General features: G+C 43.1%; 5 protein-coding genes across 5 annotated transcripts; 3 read left to right on the top strand and 2 right to left on the bottom strand.

Moving 5' to 3' along the window:
- Positions 1–930: 930 nt before the first annotated feature.
- Positions 931–4,320, bottom strand: BYT42DRAFT_542723 (uncharacterized protein; the record flags this gene model as incomplete). The annotated part of the gene is made up of 11 exons (XM_051565631.1): positions 931–1,851; positions 2,051–2,118; positions 2,225–2,533; positions 2,595–2,739; positions 2,827–2,925; positions 2,990–3,069; positions 3,144–3,543; positions 3,649–3,783; positions 3,818–4,034; positions 4,117–4,211; positions 4,273–4,320. 11 exons carry the CDS (start codon positions 4,318–4,320, stop codon positions 931–933), a joined length of 2,517 nt encoding a protein of 838 aa, XP_051427049.1.
- Positions 4,321–6,187: 1,867 nt separating this feature from the next.
- Positions 6,188–8,512, top strand: BYT42DRAFT_182210 (uncharacterized protein). The gene is made up of 4 exons (XM_051562422.1): positions 6,188–6,299; positions 6,367–6,549; positions 6,622–6,794; positions 6,876–8,512. The coding sequence occupies exons 1-4, from the start codon at positions 6,292–6,294 to the stop codon at positions 8,255–8,257; spliced, it is 1,746 nt and encodes a 581-aa protein (XP_051427048.1). The 5' UTR covers positions 6,188–6,291; the 3' UTR covers positions 8,258–8,512.
- A 92-nt stretch (positions 8,513–8,604) lies between these two features.
- BYT42DRAFT_489769 (nucleophile aminohydrolase) lies at positions 8,605–11,079 on the top strand (the record flags this gene model as incomplete). Its single annotated transcript, XM_051563956.1, has 12 exons — positions 8,605–8,678; positions 8,736–8,793; positions 8,861–8,879; positions 8,967–8,987; positions 9,051–9,145; positions 9,189–9,443; positions 9,520–9,632; positions 9,718–10,117; positions 10,171–10,308; positions 10,368–10,391; positions 10,448–10,625; positions 10,700–11,079. The coding sequence occupies 12 exons, from the start codon at positions 8,605–8,607 to the stop codon at positions 11,077–11,079; spliced, it is 1,755 nt and encodes a 584-aa protein (XP_051427047.1).
- Positions 11,080–11,205: 126 nt separating this feature from the next.
- BYT42DRAFT_555654 (50S ribosomal protein L13e) lies at positions 11,206–12,456 on the bottom strand. The gene is made up of 5 exons (XM_051566693.1): positions 12,395–12,456; positions 11,927–12,175; positions 11,662–11,835; positions 11,371–11,577; positions 11,206–11,296 (listed from the first exon to the last, which is right to left on the bottom strand). Exons 2-5 carry the CDS (start codon positions 12,170–12,172, stop codon positions 11,288–11,290), a joined length of 636 nt encoding a protein of 211 aa, XP_051427046.1. The 5' UTR covers positions 12,173–12,175; positions 12,395–12,456; the 3' UTR covers positions 11,206–11,287.
- Positions 12,457–14,518: 2,062 nt separating this feature from the next.
- BYT42DRAFT_478386 (uncharacterized protein) lies at positions 14,519–15,657 on the top strand (the record flags this gene model as incomplete). Its single annotated transcript, XM_051563655.1, has 3 exons — positions 14,519–14,979; positions 15,211–15,481; positions 15,550–15,657. Coding segments are annotated over 3 exons (840 nt in total), but the record flags the coding sequence as incomplete, so codon positions are not given.
- Between the last annotated feature and the right edge of the window lie 16 nt (positions 15,658–15,673).

Raw genomic sequence — 15,673 nt, 5'->3', positions numbered from 1 at the left:
ATTTCTACCCCAACGTATGTGTACAATAAAGCACATTCTCCATGGTTCTTGGCGTGCTTCTTGAAAACATGGTTTACGTAGTTCCGTACGTAATGCTATAGCAACAGCGCTGTTTCTCTATGAGAGTTTTCGCGGCTCAGTCAGTGAGCACAACTATGGTTCGTATCTGTATTTGCAGCACCTTTCATTCATAATAATGAGCTTTTGGAAGTTTTACTTGTTTATGTATCACCAAACAACATTGATAGATCATGTATTACTTCACGACGCGCAGCTGTATTTATAGCACAAACAAATTCTCGTTTGTGATTCGTGCCATTCGTACACGCATTTCACATCACCCTCAATTCTGAAAAATATCTTTTTACTTTTGGACATCTTTGGATTGAATAATGGAATATCGTTAAATTCGCAAGGGACGCGTGCCTCAGAAAGCTATGGTGTCATCTGCGTTACCTCTGATTTTGATTCCGACACGGTGTTGCCATCGTGAATCATAGGCACCTACCCTTTTCTGGGATACGCATGGCACTATACCGATACCACTTGCTGTAATACAGTGATGTGAGAATTGAATGATAACACTGTACATCCACAGATAAAACCTTATTTTTTTTTCTGCTTCCCTTCACTTGTTTTGCCCTGCATAAGCATTACAGTACATACAACCAATCGCAAATGCTGCAAGCGAGATAAAAGATTGCCTGGATATAGCAGATAATCTGAACCATGCACTATAATGAATATTTTAAAGAGAAGAGAAAGACATTCATGCATAAAAATACAAAAAAAAGAAGAAAATAGAAGAGAGTGAGTGATGGAAATTATGACGCACTGACAGAGAATGGTTTGCACACAGAACAAGTGGGAAATGCGTCAAAGTGAAAAGGGAAACCCCCCCCCCCAAAAAAAAGAAAAACAAAAAAACGTCTATGATGGCTTATCATTTGTGGGAAGTTTTTCTTTTGCAGCCTGACTCTCAATGTAATCGTAATTTGGCGAAATTTCCGCGGAGGAAGGCGTGTGTATACCAGTGACGGTAGCAATAATGGGAAGCTGAGGTTTGGATGGTTGGGGTCCCGAGCGTGAACACGCTATCGTCGTAGCAGGTCGGTTTGCAAGTGCCATTTTTTGTCTCAGAGAATCCTGGCGCGGAGGTACTGTGCCTGACGCTTTGGCGTGTAAACTCGACTTTCTCGCCAAGAATGGAGTAGACGACAAGGCTGTCTTGATAGAGGGTGCTTCCTCAGATGGAGTGCTGGGGGGTAAGAATGTCTTTTCGTCCTCGGGTGTTTCATCTAGTGTCTTTGACGAAGAAAACAATGTACTCATATCAGTATTGTACATATCATTGATCGGCTGATAAGTGTAGTGTTCTTGGGCAAGTTCTGGCGTGTACTGCTTGCCGATACTAGGGTACGATTGCCCAGAATCGATAGTATGATCATTCAAGGTAGTTGTGGCGTTGTTGAAATGGCTGGGCTGGGCAAGCGATGCCGAACGTTGACTCTGTGGAGGTTGTACGCGTGATCCTTCTGATACCCCGGCTACCGGTATCAGGGGCGGCTGCATAGGCGCAGTAAGCAATAGGTTTGTCGGTGTTCCATGGTGGGATGAGATTCGGTTGCGCGTTTCCGATGACGGACTCGCAGAGGATGGTATACCTTGCATCTGCTGCTGAATGGTGTTCACGGAGGGTCTCTGGCTGTCAGGATTGGCAAAGACGATATCTTCATAGTTGATGAGATCCTCAAACACACTGTCGGTTTGCCACTCGCCAGGATGTTCGGCTTGGTTATGATCGTGGAATATCGCCGGTGTGAAAATAACGGATAAATTCTGAAGATTCATCTTGTTCACATGGTTGTTGGCGTTAACTCTAATTTTTCATTAAAGCGGCAGATAAGCAAGAACGTCATGAGTGTCAATTTTTTGTATCGCATTGCACTACGCGGTGCACTTTTTGTGTCTCGCTGCTGATCAATTTTTTCACATTGTGGCACTGGCACCCAGGCCTTCCGCCCGCCCTCCCTCCCAGAAAATTACTTACTTGACAAGATGATGAATAAGGCACCGCAAAGTATCGCGATGAGGTTTCGGTAAGGATGCAATATGTGCCTGCAAGGATGTTTGACGTCGCAATTTATCTTGGACATCTAAAAACGCATTTTATGGTGAGCAATCAGGTTGCGGCTTTCCTCGAATATGTATTATTATTACTTACGCGAGTATTTCATACGATCCTGCACGCTTAAATCAAACAAAGGTTGTGGCAGTTCTCGGAGATAAATCTTCAATACGGTCGCAATGGTGAACACATCATATTTGGTTTCCAAGTCTTGAATATCTTCGTTCTGCTCAAAGAGGGTCTTGAGCATTTCAATATTACTTTGGCGCCCTGGAATTCGATAAATGCCCTCCTTTTGAAGACCGCCCATGCGCTCAATCGCCTCAATGCATTTAGTAACGACAATAGGGACCGATCGCTCATATTCAGCGGCATATTCCTGCAAAGAAACACCAAACACGATATCTACAGTGTAATTTTTTTAGAAGTGACTCATTTTTTACTTGGTGCATTAAAAAATACTTACGTTTGCATCTCCCATAAAAAAAGTTTTCGTAAAAAATAGGAGATGGAGTCACCGCTTTTCTCTTTCTGTTGTATTCCGCAAAGAAACTCATGATATCCTTTTTACTGTCAACGGCTTCGGTGATGCGAAGTGAATAGTCCAGGACCTACAATACAGGTTCAAGTCAAACCACTCACATGAGCGCTCCGCACTGACCACCCACATTGTTGCAATTAAAAAAAAAAAGTCTTACCGCAATTTCTTCGCACAGCACGGTCCGTTCTGCCGTCAAAATGCCTCCCAATACAGACCGGGTCATCTTTGCTTTGTCCGTCAACACGATCTCTATTTGCTGCAGGCCAATGCATGAGTAAATGACATTTTAATGTAACCCTAAATTAATTAATTGGTCGGACCTTCATTGCCACGTTGATTGCCTCTATTTGCCTTTTGCGACGACGTTCCAGCTCGCGAATGCCCTCTCTGTACTCAAGATCTACATGAACGCCAATAGATACAATATTAAGTTACGCATTTTCTTCTTTTGCTTGCTTTTTTCTCCCAGCTTACCAGCATCGGCTATATCCTTTTTCATTTTAGATAATTTGACATTCTGTTTTGATATATCCATTGGCATATTGTTATTGGCAGCGGCAGCTGCTGCTGCAACATTCGCGAATTGTGTTCGAACTTGGGCCATGAATCCAACGAGTGCTTTCTTGTGCGCATTATCATGAGAGTTATTGCTCGTGGAATGAATTGAACTGGCGTCAGCATCTCGTCCGCTTTCACTGGATAATCGTGGCTGTGGTTCGTCCACCGATAATCGCGTCGGTGGCATGTAATGATCCGCGTAATGATCCCCTGCCGATAAAGGCTGGCCACTTTGTTGCTGTTGATGTTGTTGCTGTTGGAGTTGTTGCTGTGCTGCTTGATATTCGTGACATCGATTTTCATAGTTCTTATGAAGCTATGCAATGTAATTTAAAAGCATTAGATAGGCCGCTGATTTGTCACGGGCTTCGATCCATTTTTAATTATCATCAGGCCACTTTTTCCCTATTGCGAAGCTTACCTTGACAATATCTTTGGTACGGAAGTTGGCGTAATCCATATTTTTCTCGCTTATATAACCTTTGGTTTTACGGCGACGATTATCTTGCAACTCCTGGTGCATCAAGTCATCAGCACTCACATTACCCACTTCAACCTATTAGCAGGGTAGCCTTGATCAAAATTCTTACCTTGACCTCGAACACTTGGTTCAGCTGAGTTTTCAAAGAGTGAATCAGATCTCGTTTCAGATCGACAATCCTTTGCACGGAAAGCTCGTACTGGAAGACCGCATGCTGAAAAGTTCCGTTGATTTCACCGAAATAGGTGGCAGGTTCAGGTTCAGGCACAGTGACTGATTTTGTAATTTTTTGTAGTGATTGTACGTAGGCTTCTTCAGCCGTCAGTCTAACCAATAGAACATCCAGTGAATACGCACATATTTTTGTATGATCGATTTTTAGACTTGTGAAATAAAAGCTTTCCTTACCGCGCTTTGAGTAATGTTGCAAATCGATCTAAATCCCCAATGTTCCACTTCATAAATCGGTTGATATACTCCATCTGGGCGTCAATTTGGAACACCTGTATATTTCAAAGGTTAAAAGTTGGATGGACTCGTCTCACATGTAGATAGATATCATACCTCGTCATCCTGTATCTGGGAAATGCTTCGTCCTCGCGATCGATGCATTATGGGTTTAATCGGGACGGGCGGTTTCTGGGATAACTGAGTATGCGAAAGCTTTTAAGCGCTGGCGTTGGATATGAGAAGAGCCGGGCTGAGGTCGAAACACAAGATGTTCAGGAGTCAGGATTAGGAAATTCTGTGGCCACTCATTTTTCGCTTGCTGAGCCAGAAATACCAAAAAAAAAAAAAAAAAAAAAAAAATTGAATCTATTGTTTCCAAGGGTTATTTTTGGAAGACATTCATATGATGACTTCGTTACTCTTGTTGTTAAGCATAAATCATTGTCAATTTGTAAATGTTCCTTGTTTCCTGCCGATTCAACCGAGTAGCTGTATCATGCTTTCCGCTTTTTTTTTCTCTTCTTGGAATCGTACGATCTAGCTCTATTTGATTAGTAACAGTTTGTTCCAACAACGTGGTTGAAGGATACATGTGGTTGGAGAGGTCGTGCAGGGCCATTTGTCTATTTCCTTATTTTCGCAACACCTTGTCTGTACATAACAGCAAAATATCTTTGTAGCCTAATTATAAATATCATTTACGTTCCTCTTCTGTCAGCACATATACCAACGTTTCTAATGATTCTCTTCTTTTATTCCATCAAAAAATTTGTACTTCTTTTTCCTGGAATAGGATTCGGTTGCTGCAGTAAATTGTCAACACATTTTCTGAGAATTTGGATAAAATTAATGAAGGCAATGATGGTCTGCTTTTTGAGGGTCGTATCCCTTGGTCACGGGAGAACCTATATAGTCTCCTTTAGCTTTGCTTATTGACTCTATGTAGCTATTGCGAAAGTTTTATTATGGGAAAAGAAAGCTTGTCAACAATACATATCATTTGTCTATGCGAATTCGCAGACATTCAAAAACCCAAAATGTCAATCAAGGAGCTAAACCAAGCTGGTTCTGTACCTTTAGACTGTTCTTTAAGTACTGGGCCTACAATAATAGCGATGTCCACGATCAAGGAACCACCGAACTGCTGTCGTAATTGGAAATCCGACAAACGACTTTATGTGTTTCAGCATACGATGAGCCAAATGATCGCTACTGTTACCAATACGAACAATAGTCGCCTGAAATGAGACCGAACAACAATGTATTCATAAATGGTGGACGGTGTATTGAAAGCAGGTTTGTCATTATACAAATGCTTGTGTTCTCTCTGTTTTAATCTTCATATTTTGCAAAAGATTTTTTAGCAGCAGCGCCACTGACTGAAAACTTTGCTTCACCGTTTCAACTTTCCAGGAAGGTGCGCCACCATTTTTCTAAATGCCTTTCGCATTCAAATTTCAACATCTACAAGGATCAAGCCTTTATATTCATTGCCTCATACTTTTATTGGTTTTCCTTTGTTTTTTTCTCCCTCTTCCTCTTGTTGGCTTGGGCCGCAAGCAAAGGTAACTGGTTCCTCCTTCGCCAAGTTCTATTTGAGTAAAATGTACCAGCATGCAATGATTCTGTTATTCCTCTCCATGTTTTCCTTCCATTCAATAGCTCTTATAATAGTGTCAGGGAAACTGCGATGTTCTCAATATGATAATGTTTTCCAAAAACAGCGACTTTACTTCTTGAAAAAGACTGCAAGCCTTCCAACGAAAAAAAAAAAAAAAAAGTCGAAGCGCCGTTCTGCGGACCTTGAAGAAATTTTTAAAAGTCCAGCTGGCTTGGATTTTTTTTTTTCTTCAAACCTTTCCTTTTTTTTGCACCCAAACAAGATTCGTCGATTGACGTGTGTCTTATTGATCCAGCATCGATAGCTTGTATTGCGTGAATCTATAGTGCTTCATTATTGAAAGCGTTTCCCTATTTCCTTGCTATTTCTCGGTTTTTACGCTGTCCTTTGATATCTCTCTGGGCGTTTCTCTAGTTTCGAACTATTGAATCACTGACACCATACCCTGTGCTTCCAAACGCGTCTATCCGTTACTGCATTTCTATTCATACTCTTGATTGGATCTTTGAACAATGGGAGGGTAAATACTCGCGATTTTAGACTGCTTGCGTTCGATCATGGCTTTGATCTCACCGATTCTCTTATAGAGTTACCATCGCACATCAGCCCGTGTTCACGAATGACGATTCTTTTGCTACTACTTATCCCTCTCATAAAGCTCAGTCTTCGGAAACAGCCATGACCGAGGAGCAGCTCAACGAGTTATTGTCTACTGGCAATCCTTGGCCTGTGGAAGATTTGACAGGTGAAGTCCAAGAATTATTGATGAGGTTCGTTTTTTTTTTGTCACACATCTCTATCGTCTTCAGTTTCGGTCCACTAAAGGCTCGGGTTTATTGTAGGGAGTCTATGGCTTCGTGGCTTCAGCCTTGGCCTACCGAGAACGAACCAAATCTCGACGGATTTGACGCTCAAATGTACGCTCAATCTGTACAGTTTGAGGATCTTTTTGGCCAAGATGAGCTTAATTTCGATGGTGCCGCACCATCACCTTTTTACGATGAACTTACATTTGGTAAGATTTTACCTTATATTATTGCTTATTTTCAGCGTTTCTGACGTTGTCAAACTTTTTTTTTCTTTTTATAAAAAGAAGTCACCGACGATACCAGTGCTCCTACCTCATCCGTGGATTCTTCGCCCCATGAAAGTCCTCAATTGCACCCAATGGGTACGCCTGGCGAACCTTTGTTGATAAACGAAGCAGTACCAGAGCCTTTGGAGGTTTTAACCGAAAAAACTGTTGAAGATGTTGAGGCTCCTCAAGACAAACAACTCGACACTTCAGAAGTCGTACCAGTCTCCAACTTGAAACGTCGCAGAAGTTCGAGTAGCTCCTCTTCTTCATCGGAAAGCAGCGATTCCTCAGATGATGAATCCGATTCAGAAGATGACGAAGATGTTATCCCTACCACAGTCGCCAACCTGAGCAATCGTCGTCGTCTCAGTTACTCTTCGGATGAATCAGAGTCAGATTCTGAATCATCCTTTGGTCGTGGCAATCACTCTTCTTTGGCCGTTCAACCCAATCAGTACTTATACATGCACAAACGAGAGATCGAAGAAACTTTGCTGGATAAAATTACCAACCAATTGCACGCGGATCGATTACCGGGTATTTTGACTATTCTGTCATCCGAAAATGCAGGCCAGCAAAACGATGAAGTCGAAATCGATCTCTCCTGTCTTGCTCGTGAACAGCTCGTTCGATTGCTGTCTTATGTGGAAGCATGCATCCGAGAACAACATGGTGGCGCTGTTGTCGACATTTCTGACTACATTGCTCGCGATGAACCTAAGCGAAAAGGACCTCGAACTCGTCCGGCAATTCAGAAGCAATTAGTGGAAGATGATGTCTATGCTGAATCGACTCACCCAGCACGCCGTCAGCCACGATCCCGTAAATCGAGACAGCCCAAGCGAACCAAGTCTCGTGCTGAATTGACTGAAGATCTCGATGTGGATGATGAGTCTCAGGAAGCTGGTACAACCATGTGTAACAGACCTCATGCTACAAAGCACAAGGAAGGCCCGATCTCCATGGCCTCTCTGTCCAAACGAACGGCTGCAAAGAAATCTCGAGGAACTCGCAAATCAAAGACCGTGCGTCGGAAACGAGGCAGCCATGACGATGCGGATGACGATGTGGTAGTCTCTTCGGTCTCTGTCGCGCAAGATCTCGAAAGCATTGCTATTTCAAGACCGAAACGACGAGCCGCACTTCACAAGCGACGATTATTAGAAGACATGCTGTTGCCGTCTGATAACGAGGACGACAATGATGGTGAAGAAGAAGAGGTGCTTGTTCTGTTTAGCGATGAACAAATGGATTTTGCTGTCATCGACAATCAGACAATTGTCCATCAATCGGAGCGAGCTGTTGAAGAGAAGCCCTTACCTACATCGGTGGCCCTGGTATATGACGACGGAGTACGGGAAGACTCCGAGAATGAGGAAGAGATCGATATCATGATATAGACCAAATCAATCATCTCATTTCTTTTTCCTTTTCTTTTTTGTTTTCCACTCAAAATCATCAAGCCATGTACATTCATTTTTGTAGACTTACTTCATCTTCATTTTCTTTGCACGCTAGTATTCTATTTTTAAAAAATCTACCCATCATCATCTCGTATATCGTGTATACTACTCCCATCAGCAAAACAAAAATAAAAAAAAAATCTGGCATTTTTTTCATCCCAAGACTGCTATTTTTCGATCGCCGCATCATTCGTGCAATCCCATGAACCTTGGATGAGTGCACAGAGAAACGATAAATTGGCACTAAAATTCACGTCGCTTTCCCACCGTCATTGCTCATCGTTATGCTACCTGATACCTTACCTTTTATCTCTCGCCGTTCTACTGTATATGGCACACATGCCATGGTTTCGAGCTCGTAAATATCCATTTCAAAAATATAAATTCTTGTTATGGCATATTCATATCAATTCAGGCAACCTCTTGCCACCCAAGCTGGTATAGAAATTCTTCGACGTGGAGGCAATGCCGCTGTAAGTATCCATATCCAAATGAGTAAGTTCAAGGGTTAGAGTGTATTAGCTAATATGTGTATGAAAGGATGCGGCTGTCGCTGTAGGTAGGTTTTGACCGAGCAGTCGGTGATAAAAAAAAATATAGATTGAATCAAAAAGATGATGCCAACCGCATTTTCCAACGAAATTAGCCGCTGCATTGAACGTCACAGGTAATCACTGGATCCAACCAGATGAATATAAAATTATTTTTTCTCACAGTATAATTCTATTAGAACCTGGATCTACCGGCATTGGTGGTGATGCATTCTGTCTATATTACAGTGCTGCTGATCGTACTGTGAAGGGCCTAAATGGTTCGGGAAGGCAAGTAACAAGCGAGAAGAATCAAGTATATCGTCTTAGTAATCAAGAACGTTTTCCTATGGACTTTGAGCAGAACGCCAGCTGCTTTGACTATTGAACATCTTCGGGAGGTATCGGAGATCAAGGGACAAAATCTTCCCACAAACAGTGCTCACGCCATTACTGTTCCCGGTGCAGCGGCCGCCTGGGTCGATACCGTGAAATATTTCGGTTCACAGAAAGTCGATTTGCAAACGATTTTGCAACCTGCAATTGATCTTGCTGAAAATGGATATCCTGTCAGTGAAGTTGCAGCTTATAATGTATGTTACTGTAACTACTATTCTACTTGCACCATGATCGTATATATCTCACACTTTTTTTCCCCTTTTTTCGTAGTGGGCAGCCCAAGAAGAAGGGCTGCGTGCTGCCAACAAGGGAGAGGTGGAACTGCTGCTGGACGGCCACGCACCTCACCACGGTGATTTAATGACCATGCCGTCACTTGCTGAGTAAGTTCCACCCTTTGTTGTGATTGCCCAGTTCAAGTAATGCCCTGACGTTTTTTTTTTTTTTTTTTTTTGCAAACAATAACAGGACGTTTCGATCGGTGGCAGAACATGGGAAAGATGGATTTTATAAAGGGCGTATCGCAGAAGCCATGGTGGATGCCGTTCGTTCCCGTGGCGGTTTGCTAACGCTGGAAGATCTTGCTGCACACGAGTCAGAGCTTATCGAACCTATTTCTCTCGATTATCATGGCTGGACTATCTGGGAAATCCCACCAAATGGTCAGGGAATTACCACTCTTATTGCTTTGGGTATTCTAAATGCCCTGGAAGAACAACACGGCGTGAACCTCGCAGAAATGGACCCTAATTCCGCAGAGTACCTTCATCTGGTGATTGAAGCGCTGCGCCTTGCCTTTGCAGATACTCGTTATTACGTGACCGATCCTCAAGTTCAGCACGTTCCTGTCGAAGCCTTGCTGAACAAGGTATGATAAAAGTGGAATTGCAACATAGCTGTATGCTGACTGTTCTTTCATAGAAATACTTGGCAGAACGTGCCGCTTTGGTGGATCTGAAACGCCGCAATGACAGCATCCAAAAGGGCTACCCTGAGGAAATGGGTAATACCGTGTACTTTTCCGTTGTAGACGAAGAAGGCAATGCCTGCAGCTTCATCGTAAGTGAACTCAATGAGATATTGTATGTATCACGTGTTCTAATGAGTTGAATTACCAGAATTCCACTTTCATGCATTTTGGCGTAAGTTTTTGATTCAAGTGAAATTACTTTTACTCCATCTTACAGGTCGATTATAGTCGCATATTATTCCCGAAAAATGTGGCTTTACCTTGCATAACCGCGGCTGTAACTTTGTCCTTATCGAAGGACATCCTAACTGCATTGGCCCCAGCAAACGTCCTTATCACACAATTATTCCATCGATGATCACTCGCAAGACGGAAAATGGGCATGAGCTCGAAGCTTGTTTCGGCGGTAAATAATACAAGCATTTGGCTTTGAAAAACGAAATAGAATTAAGAGTTAATATTTGCTTTTTTATCTCGTAGTGATGGGAGCATTCATGCAACCGCAAGGCCAAGTTCAAGTGGTTCTGAATCTTTTGCACCATTTGCATAGTCCGCAACATGCTTTAGATGTACCTCGCATTTGCGTCGCTCCGCCAAAGCCCAGTTCACAAGCCGGAGGCGATGCTTATACTTTTACGGATGTAACTCAGTCGGTGGTGTACATGGAAGAGGGTATCTCGCAAGAAACCTCTGACAAATTACAGTCGATGGGCCATACTTGTTACTTCGTCTATGGCCATAACCGTTCACTATTTGGTCGAGGACAAATAATTCAAGCCAGGAAGGATCGACGTACTGGAAAGCGAGTGCTTGCTGCTGGCAGTGATCCCAGAGGCGATGGCCATGCTTCCGGCTGGTAAACACTTTGGCGTTTACCGTTCTATATCTTCTCTTATCAACCATCAGCTTTTCCTCGTTCGAATACTTTGTACTAAACGTCCAATTCCATAATAGCTGATGTGCTATTCTTTTAGATACAAAATTACACTATTAAAAGATGACGCATCCTCAGTCTTTTTATTGGCATCGATACGTTGTATAAATGGATGTGGAATGGCTAGCAGAAATTTATTTCTTCTATAAACGCAGAACAGCAAGTCAACATTAGTACTATGTCACTTCAATTCAGTTTTTAGGTTTCCCAATCTTACCTTGTTGGCCTCTTCCTCAGCCTTGTCACGGGCACGCTTCTCACGGGCACCGAGGGTGCGGGCCGCAGAACGAGCATAACGGAGCTTCATGAAAGCATTGACGTTCTTCTCGTCGGCAGAGATAGCACGAGCCTCGGGAGCAGCAGCAACCTGCTGAACGGGGAGAAGACCACCGCGGAGCTGAACAGCGGAGGCAAGCTCAGAAGCCTACGTCAAAAAAATTCGCAAACCACTTTATAAGCCACCCATCCTCGAAGAATACCACGGCTGCAGATGCAAGCTTATACGTACCTCGGCATCACCCTTCTTGGCCTTACCAGCCTTGCGGGGGAAGACGATAAGCTTAGCCTTGTAAGCCTTCAAGCGCTGAACGTTGAGTTCAAGAGATTCTTGAGACTTGTTGCGGCGACGGTGGTCAACGGCAATACCGATGGTGCGGGCTTCCTTGGTACGAATACCAGCCTCCTATTATTCCCATACAAGAATTAGCACAACCGTCGTAACATGGCCGTTTCTGCAAGACCGATTATGTGTGGTCTTTGAACGAGCTGCTTACCTTGAGTTCTTCGAAAGTGAAACCACGGCCAGATCTCAACTTCATGTTGTAGCGGAGAGTAGGGCAACGAACGGCAGGACGGAGGAGACCGTCAACAGGTCTGGGAGCAATGCGAGCGGCCTTTTGGATGCGTGCAACTCTTCTGGACTTCTTGCGGCCAGCCTGATCGAACCAGGTCTTGACACGACGGTCCCACTGCTTGCGGAAATGCTGGTTGGGCAACTGGTTGTTGTGCTTCAAAACCATTTTCTATTTAGGTGTTCAATGAATGGTAAAGAAAAAAAATCGTCGAGCAAAGGAATCGTGAATGAAGATATGTATAGGGAAAATAAAGAAATAAGGTTAGTAACATTGGTCGAAAAATAGTATGATATATGGAACCATTCCATCCTTCGACATCCATGCTGTATACTATACGATGGATGCAGAGGTGGGATGGATGGATCCTTTGATGATAACTATACGTACGGATGGACCAGTGAGGGGAAAGAGAAAGACTGAACGACTTCTCGAGCACAAGTGATGTTGTGTCGCCCAGCCGTCGGGATTGCCCGCAACGCCAAAGCGACGTCACGCATTGCGAGCCAAATTTCGAGTGGCTTAGTTCAACTTTGATAATGTCCAATCAAAAAAGGGTCAGCAGACAGTGAGCGGTTCTGTCTTCGCCCCTCTTTTTCTTCAAGCGAGACGTGTCCTGTCCTGCCCATTCACCATTCCCTTTATTCTTTTTGTTGGCTGACTACCTTTTAATATCGCGAAAAAAACTTATTAATCAATATTAGCTTATCATATTAGAAGATATCAGGTTTCTCCAACATGTGAGTTTTGGCCCATTGCAGACAATCCATATGGCTTTCTACGATCTGATAATGTGCCTTTTCATGCGACTTGACGCTCCCAGAGAAACCTTTGATAGTAAATTATCCATCTTTTTATGAGATAAAAATATTTCAATTATGGGCAAAAATGCAGATTCACATCGATGGCGAGCCGATCAATATCCAAATTTTGGTTTGTGGATTAGCGCTGTTATTTATATGACTATGCCGACAGTGGCGCTGCCATAGCCTCCAAGAAGCATACGCTGTCGATTAACTAGTGATTCGTTGAGTAATTTTTTTGGAGAGAGGGTGCTGAATGAAGCCCTGGTGAATGGCAAAACCGGGGATCAATTTTGTGACCCTCAAGCCGATTCGGTAATCAGTTAATGGCTGACGGGGAAAATTCAGCAAACCCCATAATGTTGCTCAGAATTTAATTCTCGGTGGAAAGGTCCGTATCGGCTAATCTTCAGGAATTAAAGAGACTGACAGTATCGTCATGATGATGCGCGCAGGCAGTTTGAGGCGGTCTAGTCGCCAAACGAACAATCGAATAAGAACAAACGATAACTGCAAAATTGGTCTGCTATAATAGAACAAATATTTTGTTACAGATATTTTACGTTGAATGCACATCCGCAGCAACTGCCCATCCGGTCCGGCATCCGAAAAAGTGTTTCCCGTTCTCCCATGATGAAGCATTCCCGGTTGTGTGGAGAGATTTGCGCGCAGGATTTATATTATCAAGTTTCGGTCCGTATGATTGAAACATGTAAATCGTTGTATCAGAAATATGAACACCGTGAATCCATTTCATCAGGCCACACCAAATAAAATGGCACCATCGGCTGATGAGGCCTTTTTGAGAGAACCGGATATTAACGCTCCGACAAACTTTCCATGAGACTCCGCGAAAAGTCAAGGGCATTGTCAGTAATCGCTCACTGTTGGAGTCTACCGTAATTTCCCGTTTTATGACAGGACCCTGAAAAGAAGGTGAAGTAGTCCAAGGGTCCATTCGCCCATTGTCCTACTTGTATATTCTTCCTTCATCATTCCGCATAAATTGTATTGTTAATGGTCGAAAAGCTGGCGTAACAACAGGAAACATACAATGACACAAAAAAAAATTGCAAGAAAAAAAAATAGGTATGAAATATATGATTATAGCATAAAGAAGAATGAAAGTAGGATGCGCCCATTTTGGCGTGACAAAGATTACACAGGGCAATAACAGCGAATGACGAGCGGGCGGAATTTACGATCGTCAAAAGCGGGATAGAACAGAAAGTGTGGGGAGGTATTTCATTATGTTGTTTGGTCCATTTCGATTGGTAATGTATCACAATGGTTCACATTGCCATTGGTTGCTATAGCTGCACTTTCCGCGGGATCCCACCTCACCTACCAAATTCGACTTTAATGATACGAGTTGCCCGCACCACAACGAATAAATTAGAACAGAAAGCCGCAGAATCCAGCCTTTTATTCCTTCTTCTCCGCCCGATTTTTGGCCCTTTTTTTTTGTTTGTTTTTTTTATTTCACCTTGTTTTCATCTGTTCGCTCGATCGGCGCCGCCCTTTCTGCTTATCCCATTATCACATGAACGATTTTGCTTATTCGCCGATAACCAAAGAATGTTTCTACGGCAACGATCAAGATCCTACGCACATCCAACGATCTTCTCTCAAACTTTTGCAGCCAGATACAGACCAATCGACATCATCCTCGGAATGGCGTAACGATCCTGCAAACAACCCTGTATCCTGTGATCTCCAGGATGTAATTCTCTATTATCAATCGCAACCTGAACTTTTACGATTGATTCTACTGAGCAAAGTTGAAGAAGATAAACGTCGTACTGAAGAAGCAAAATTACGAGCAAAAGAACTTGATTTGATGATCTTGCAACAGCAGCAACAACAACAACAACAACATTTCCAATCATCCTCCTCCAATACCGTCGATATGGATACAATGGCCGCCCCGTCCTCATTAACTCATTCTACATCCATGTCTCCACCTATGGCTGGTCCAGTTCAAAATATTCGCATGATGTCCTTCCCGGAGCGACGAAATAGTATCGACATGCTTTTAGAAAACGCTCAGCGACGAGATTCAGCCCTGGATTCTTCATTTGATGACAGTACTCATTCTGAAGAACTCGATGATCGAAGCTTTTCCCCAATTTCCACACCTGCTGCAGCGGCATCCTTACTTCATATGGCCAGGTAATATTTTTTAGGATTTTTTTTTATCCTTTTTTTCTTGCTGGCTCGAATGATTATTTTTCTTGTGTGTTTGGGATTGGTTTTATTTTTTTTTATGATTTTTTTTTCAACTTTTTGCGGATTCATTTGGCTTACCGGAGTTTCTAGTTTCCCCCCACCAATGATGTCGCCCTTTGCTGGCCCCAAAAACCCTCTTCAACACCCGCTTTCACCGCCAATGTATAATTTCAGCCCCTCCATCGAAGACACCCAATTCCACGTAGATCTCGAAAATCACCACCGCTTGTCAGGCACGTCGGCTGATGAGTCCCTACGGTCACAGAATGATCCGTACTCCGCACAGCGTCCTCGCCGAAGACGAGAAATGCAAGCCATCACTAAAATCGTTGAAACTCGGGAATTCCCCTATGCCGATGGCTATTTCTGGAAAAACAATGGTAACACCATACAAAAAAAGACAGGCAACAAAAGCGTCTACTACAAATGCTCAAACAGCACAAAGGTAAGACATGTTTCCTCGAAAAACCCACATATTTATCGACACAATGATCTGATATGCTTATCGTGCAGGGATGTCCTGTGAACAAAACAGTAACATGGAAGGAAAACGGCGAATTTCTTATCAAATACCGGGGAGAGCATATTGCAGAATGTGGAAAAGTTCAACGTATCGTTGACAAGTAGAGAACCCAGA

The sequence above is a fragment of the Radiomyces spectabilis genome (genome assembly GCF_025331425.1).
Source record: "Radiomyces spectabilis strain NRRL 2753 chromosome Unknown BYT42scaffold_2, whole genome shotgun sequence".
NCBI classification, from domain to species: Eukaryota; Fungi; Mucoromycota; class Mucoromycetes; order Mucorales; family Radiomycetaceae; genus Radiomyces; species Radiomyces spectabilis.
Note: the sequence above shows the minus strand (reverse complement) of the source record. Positions and strands in the feature narration are given on the sequence as shown.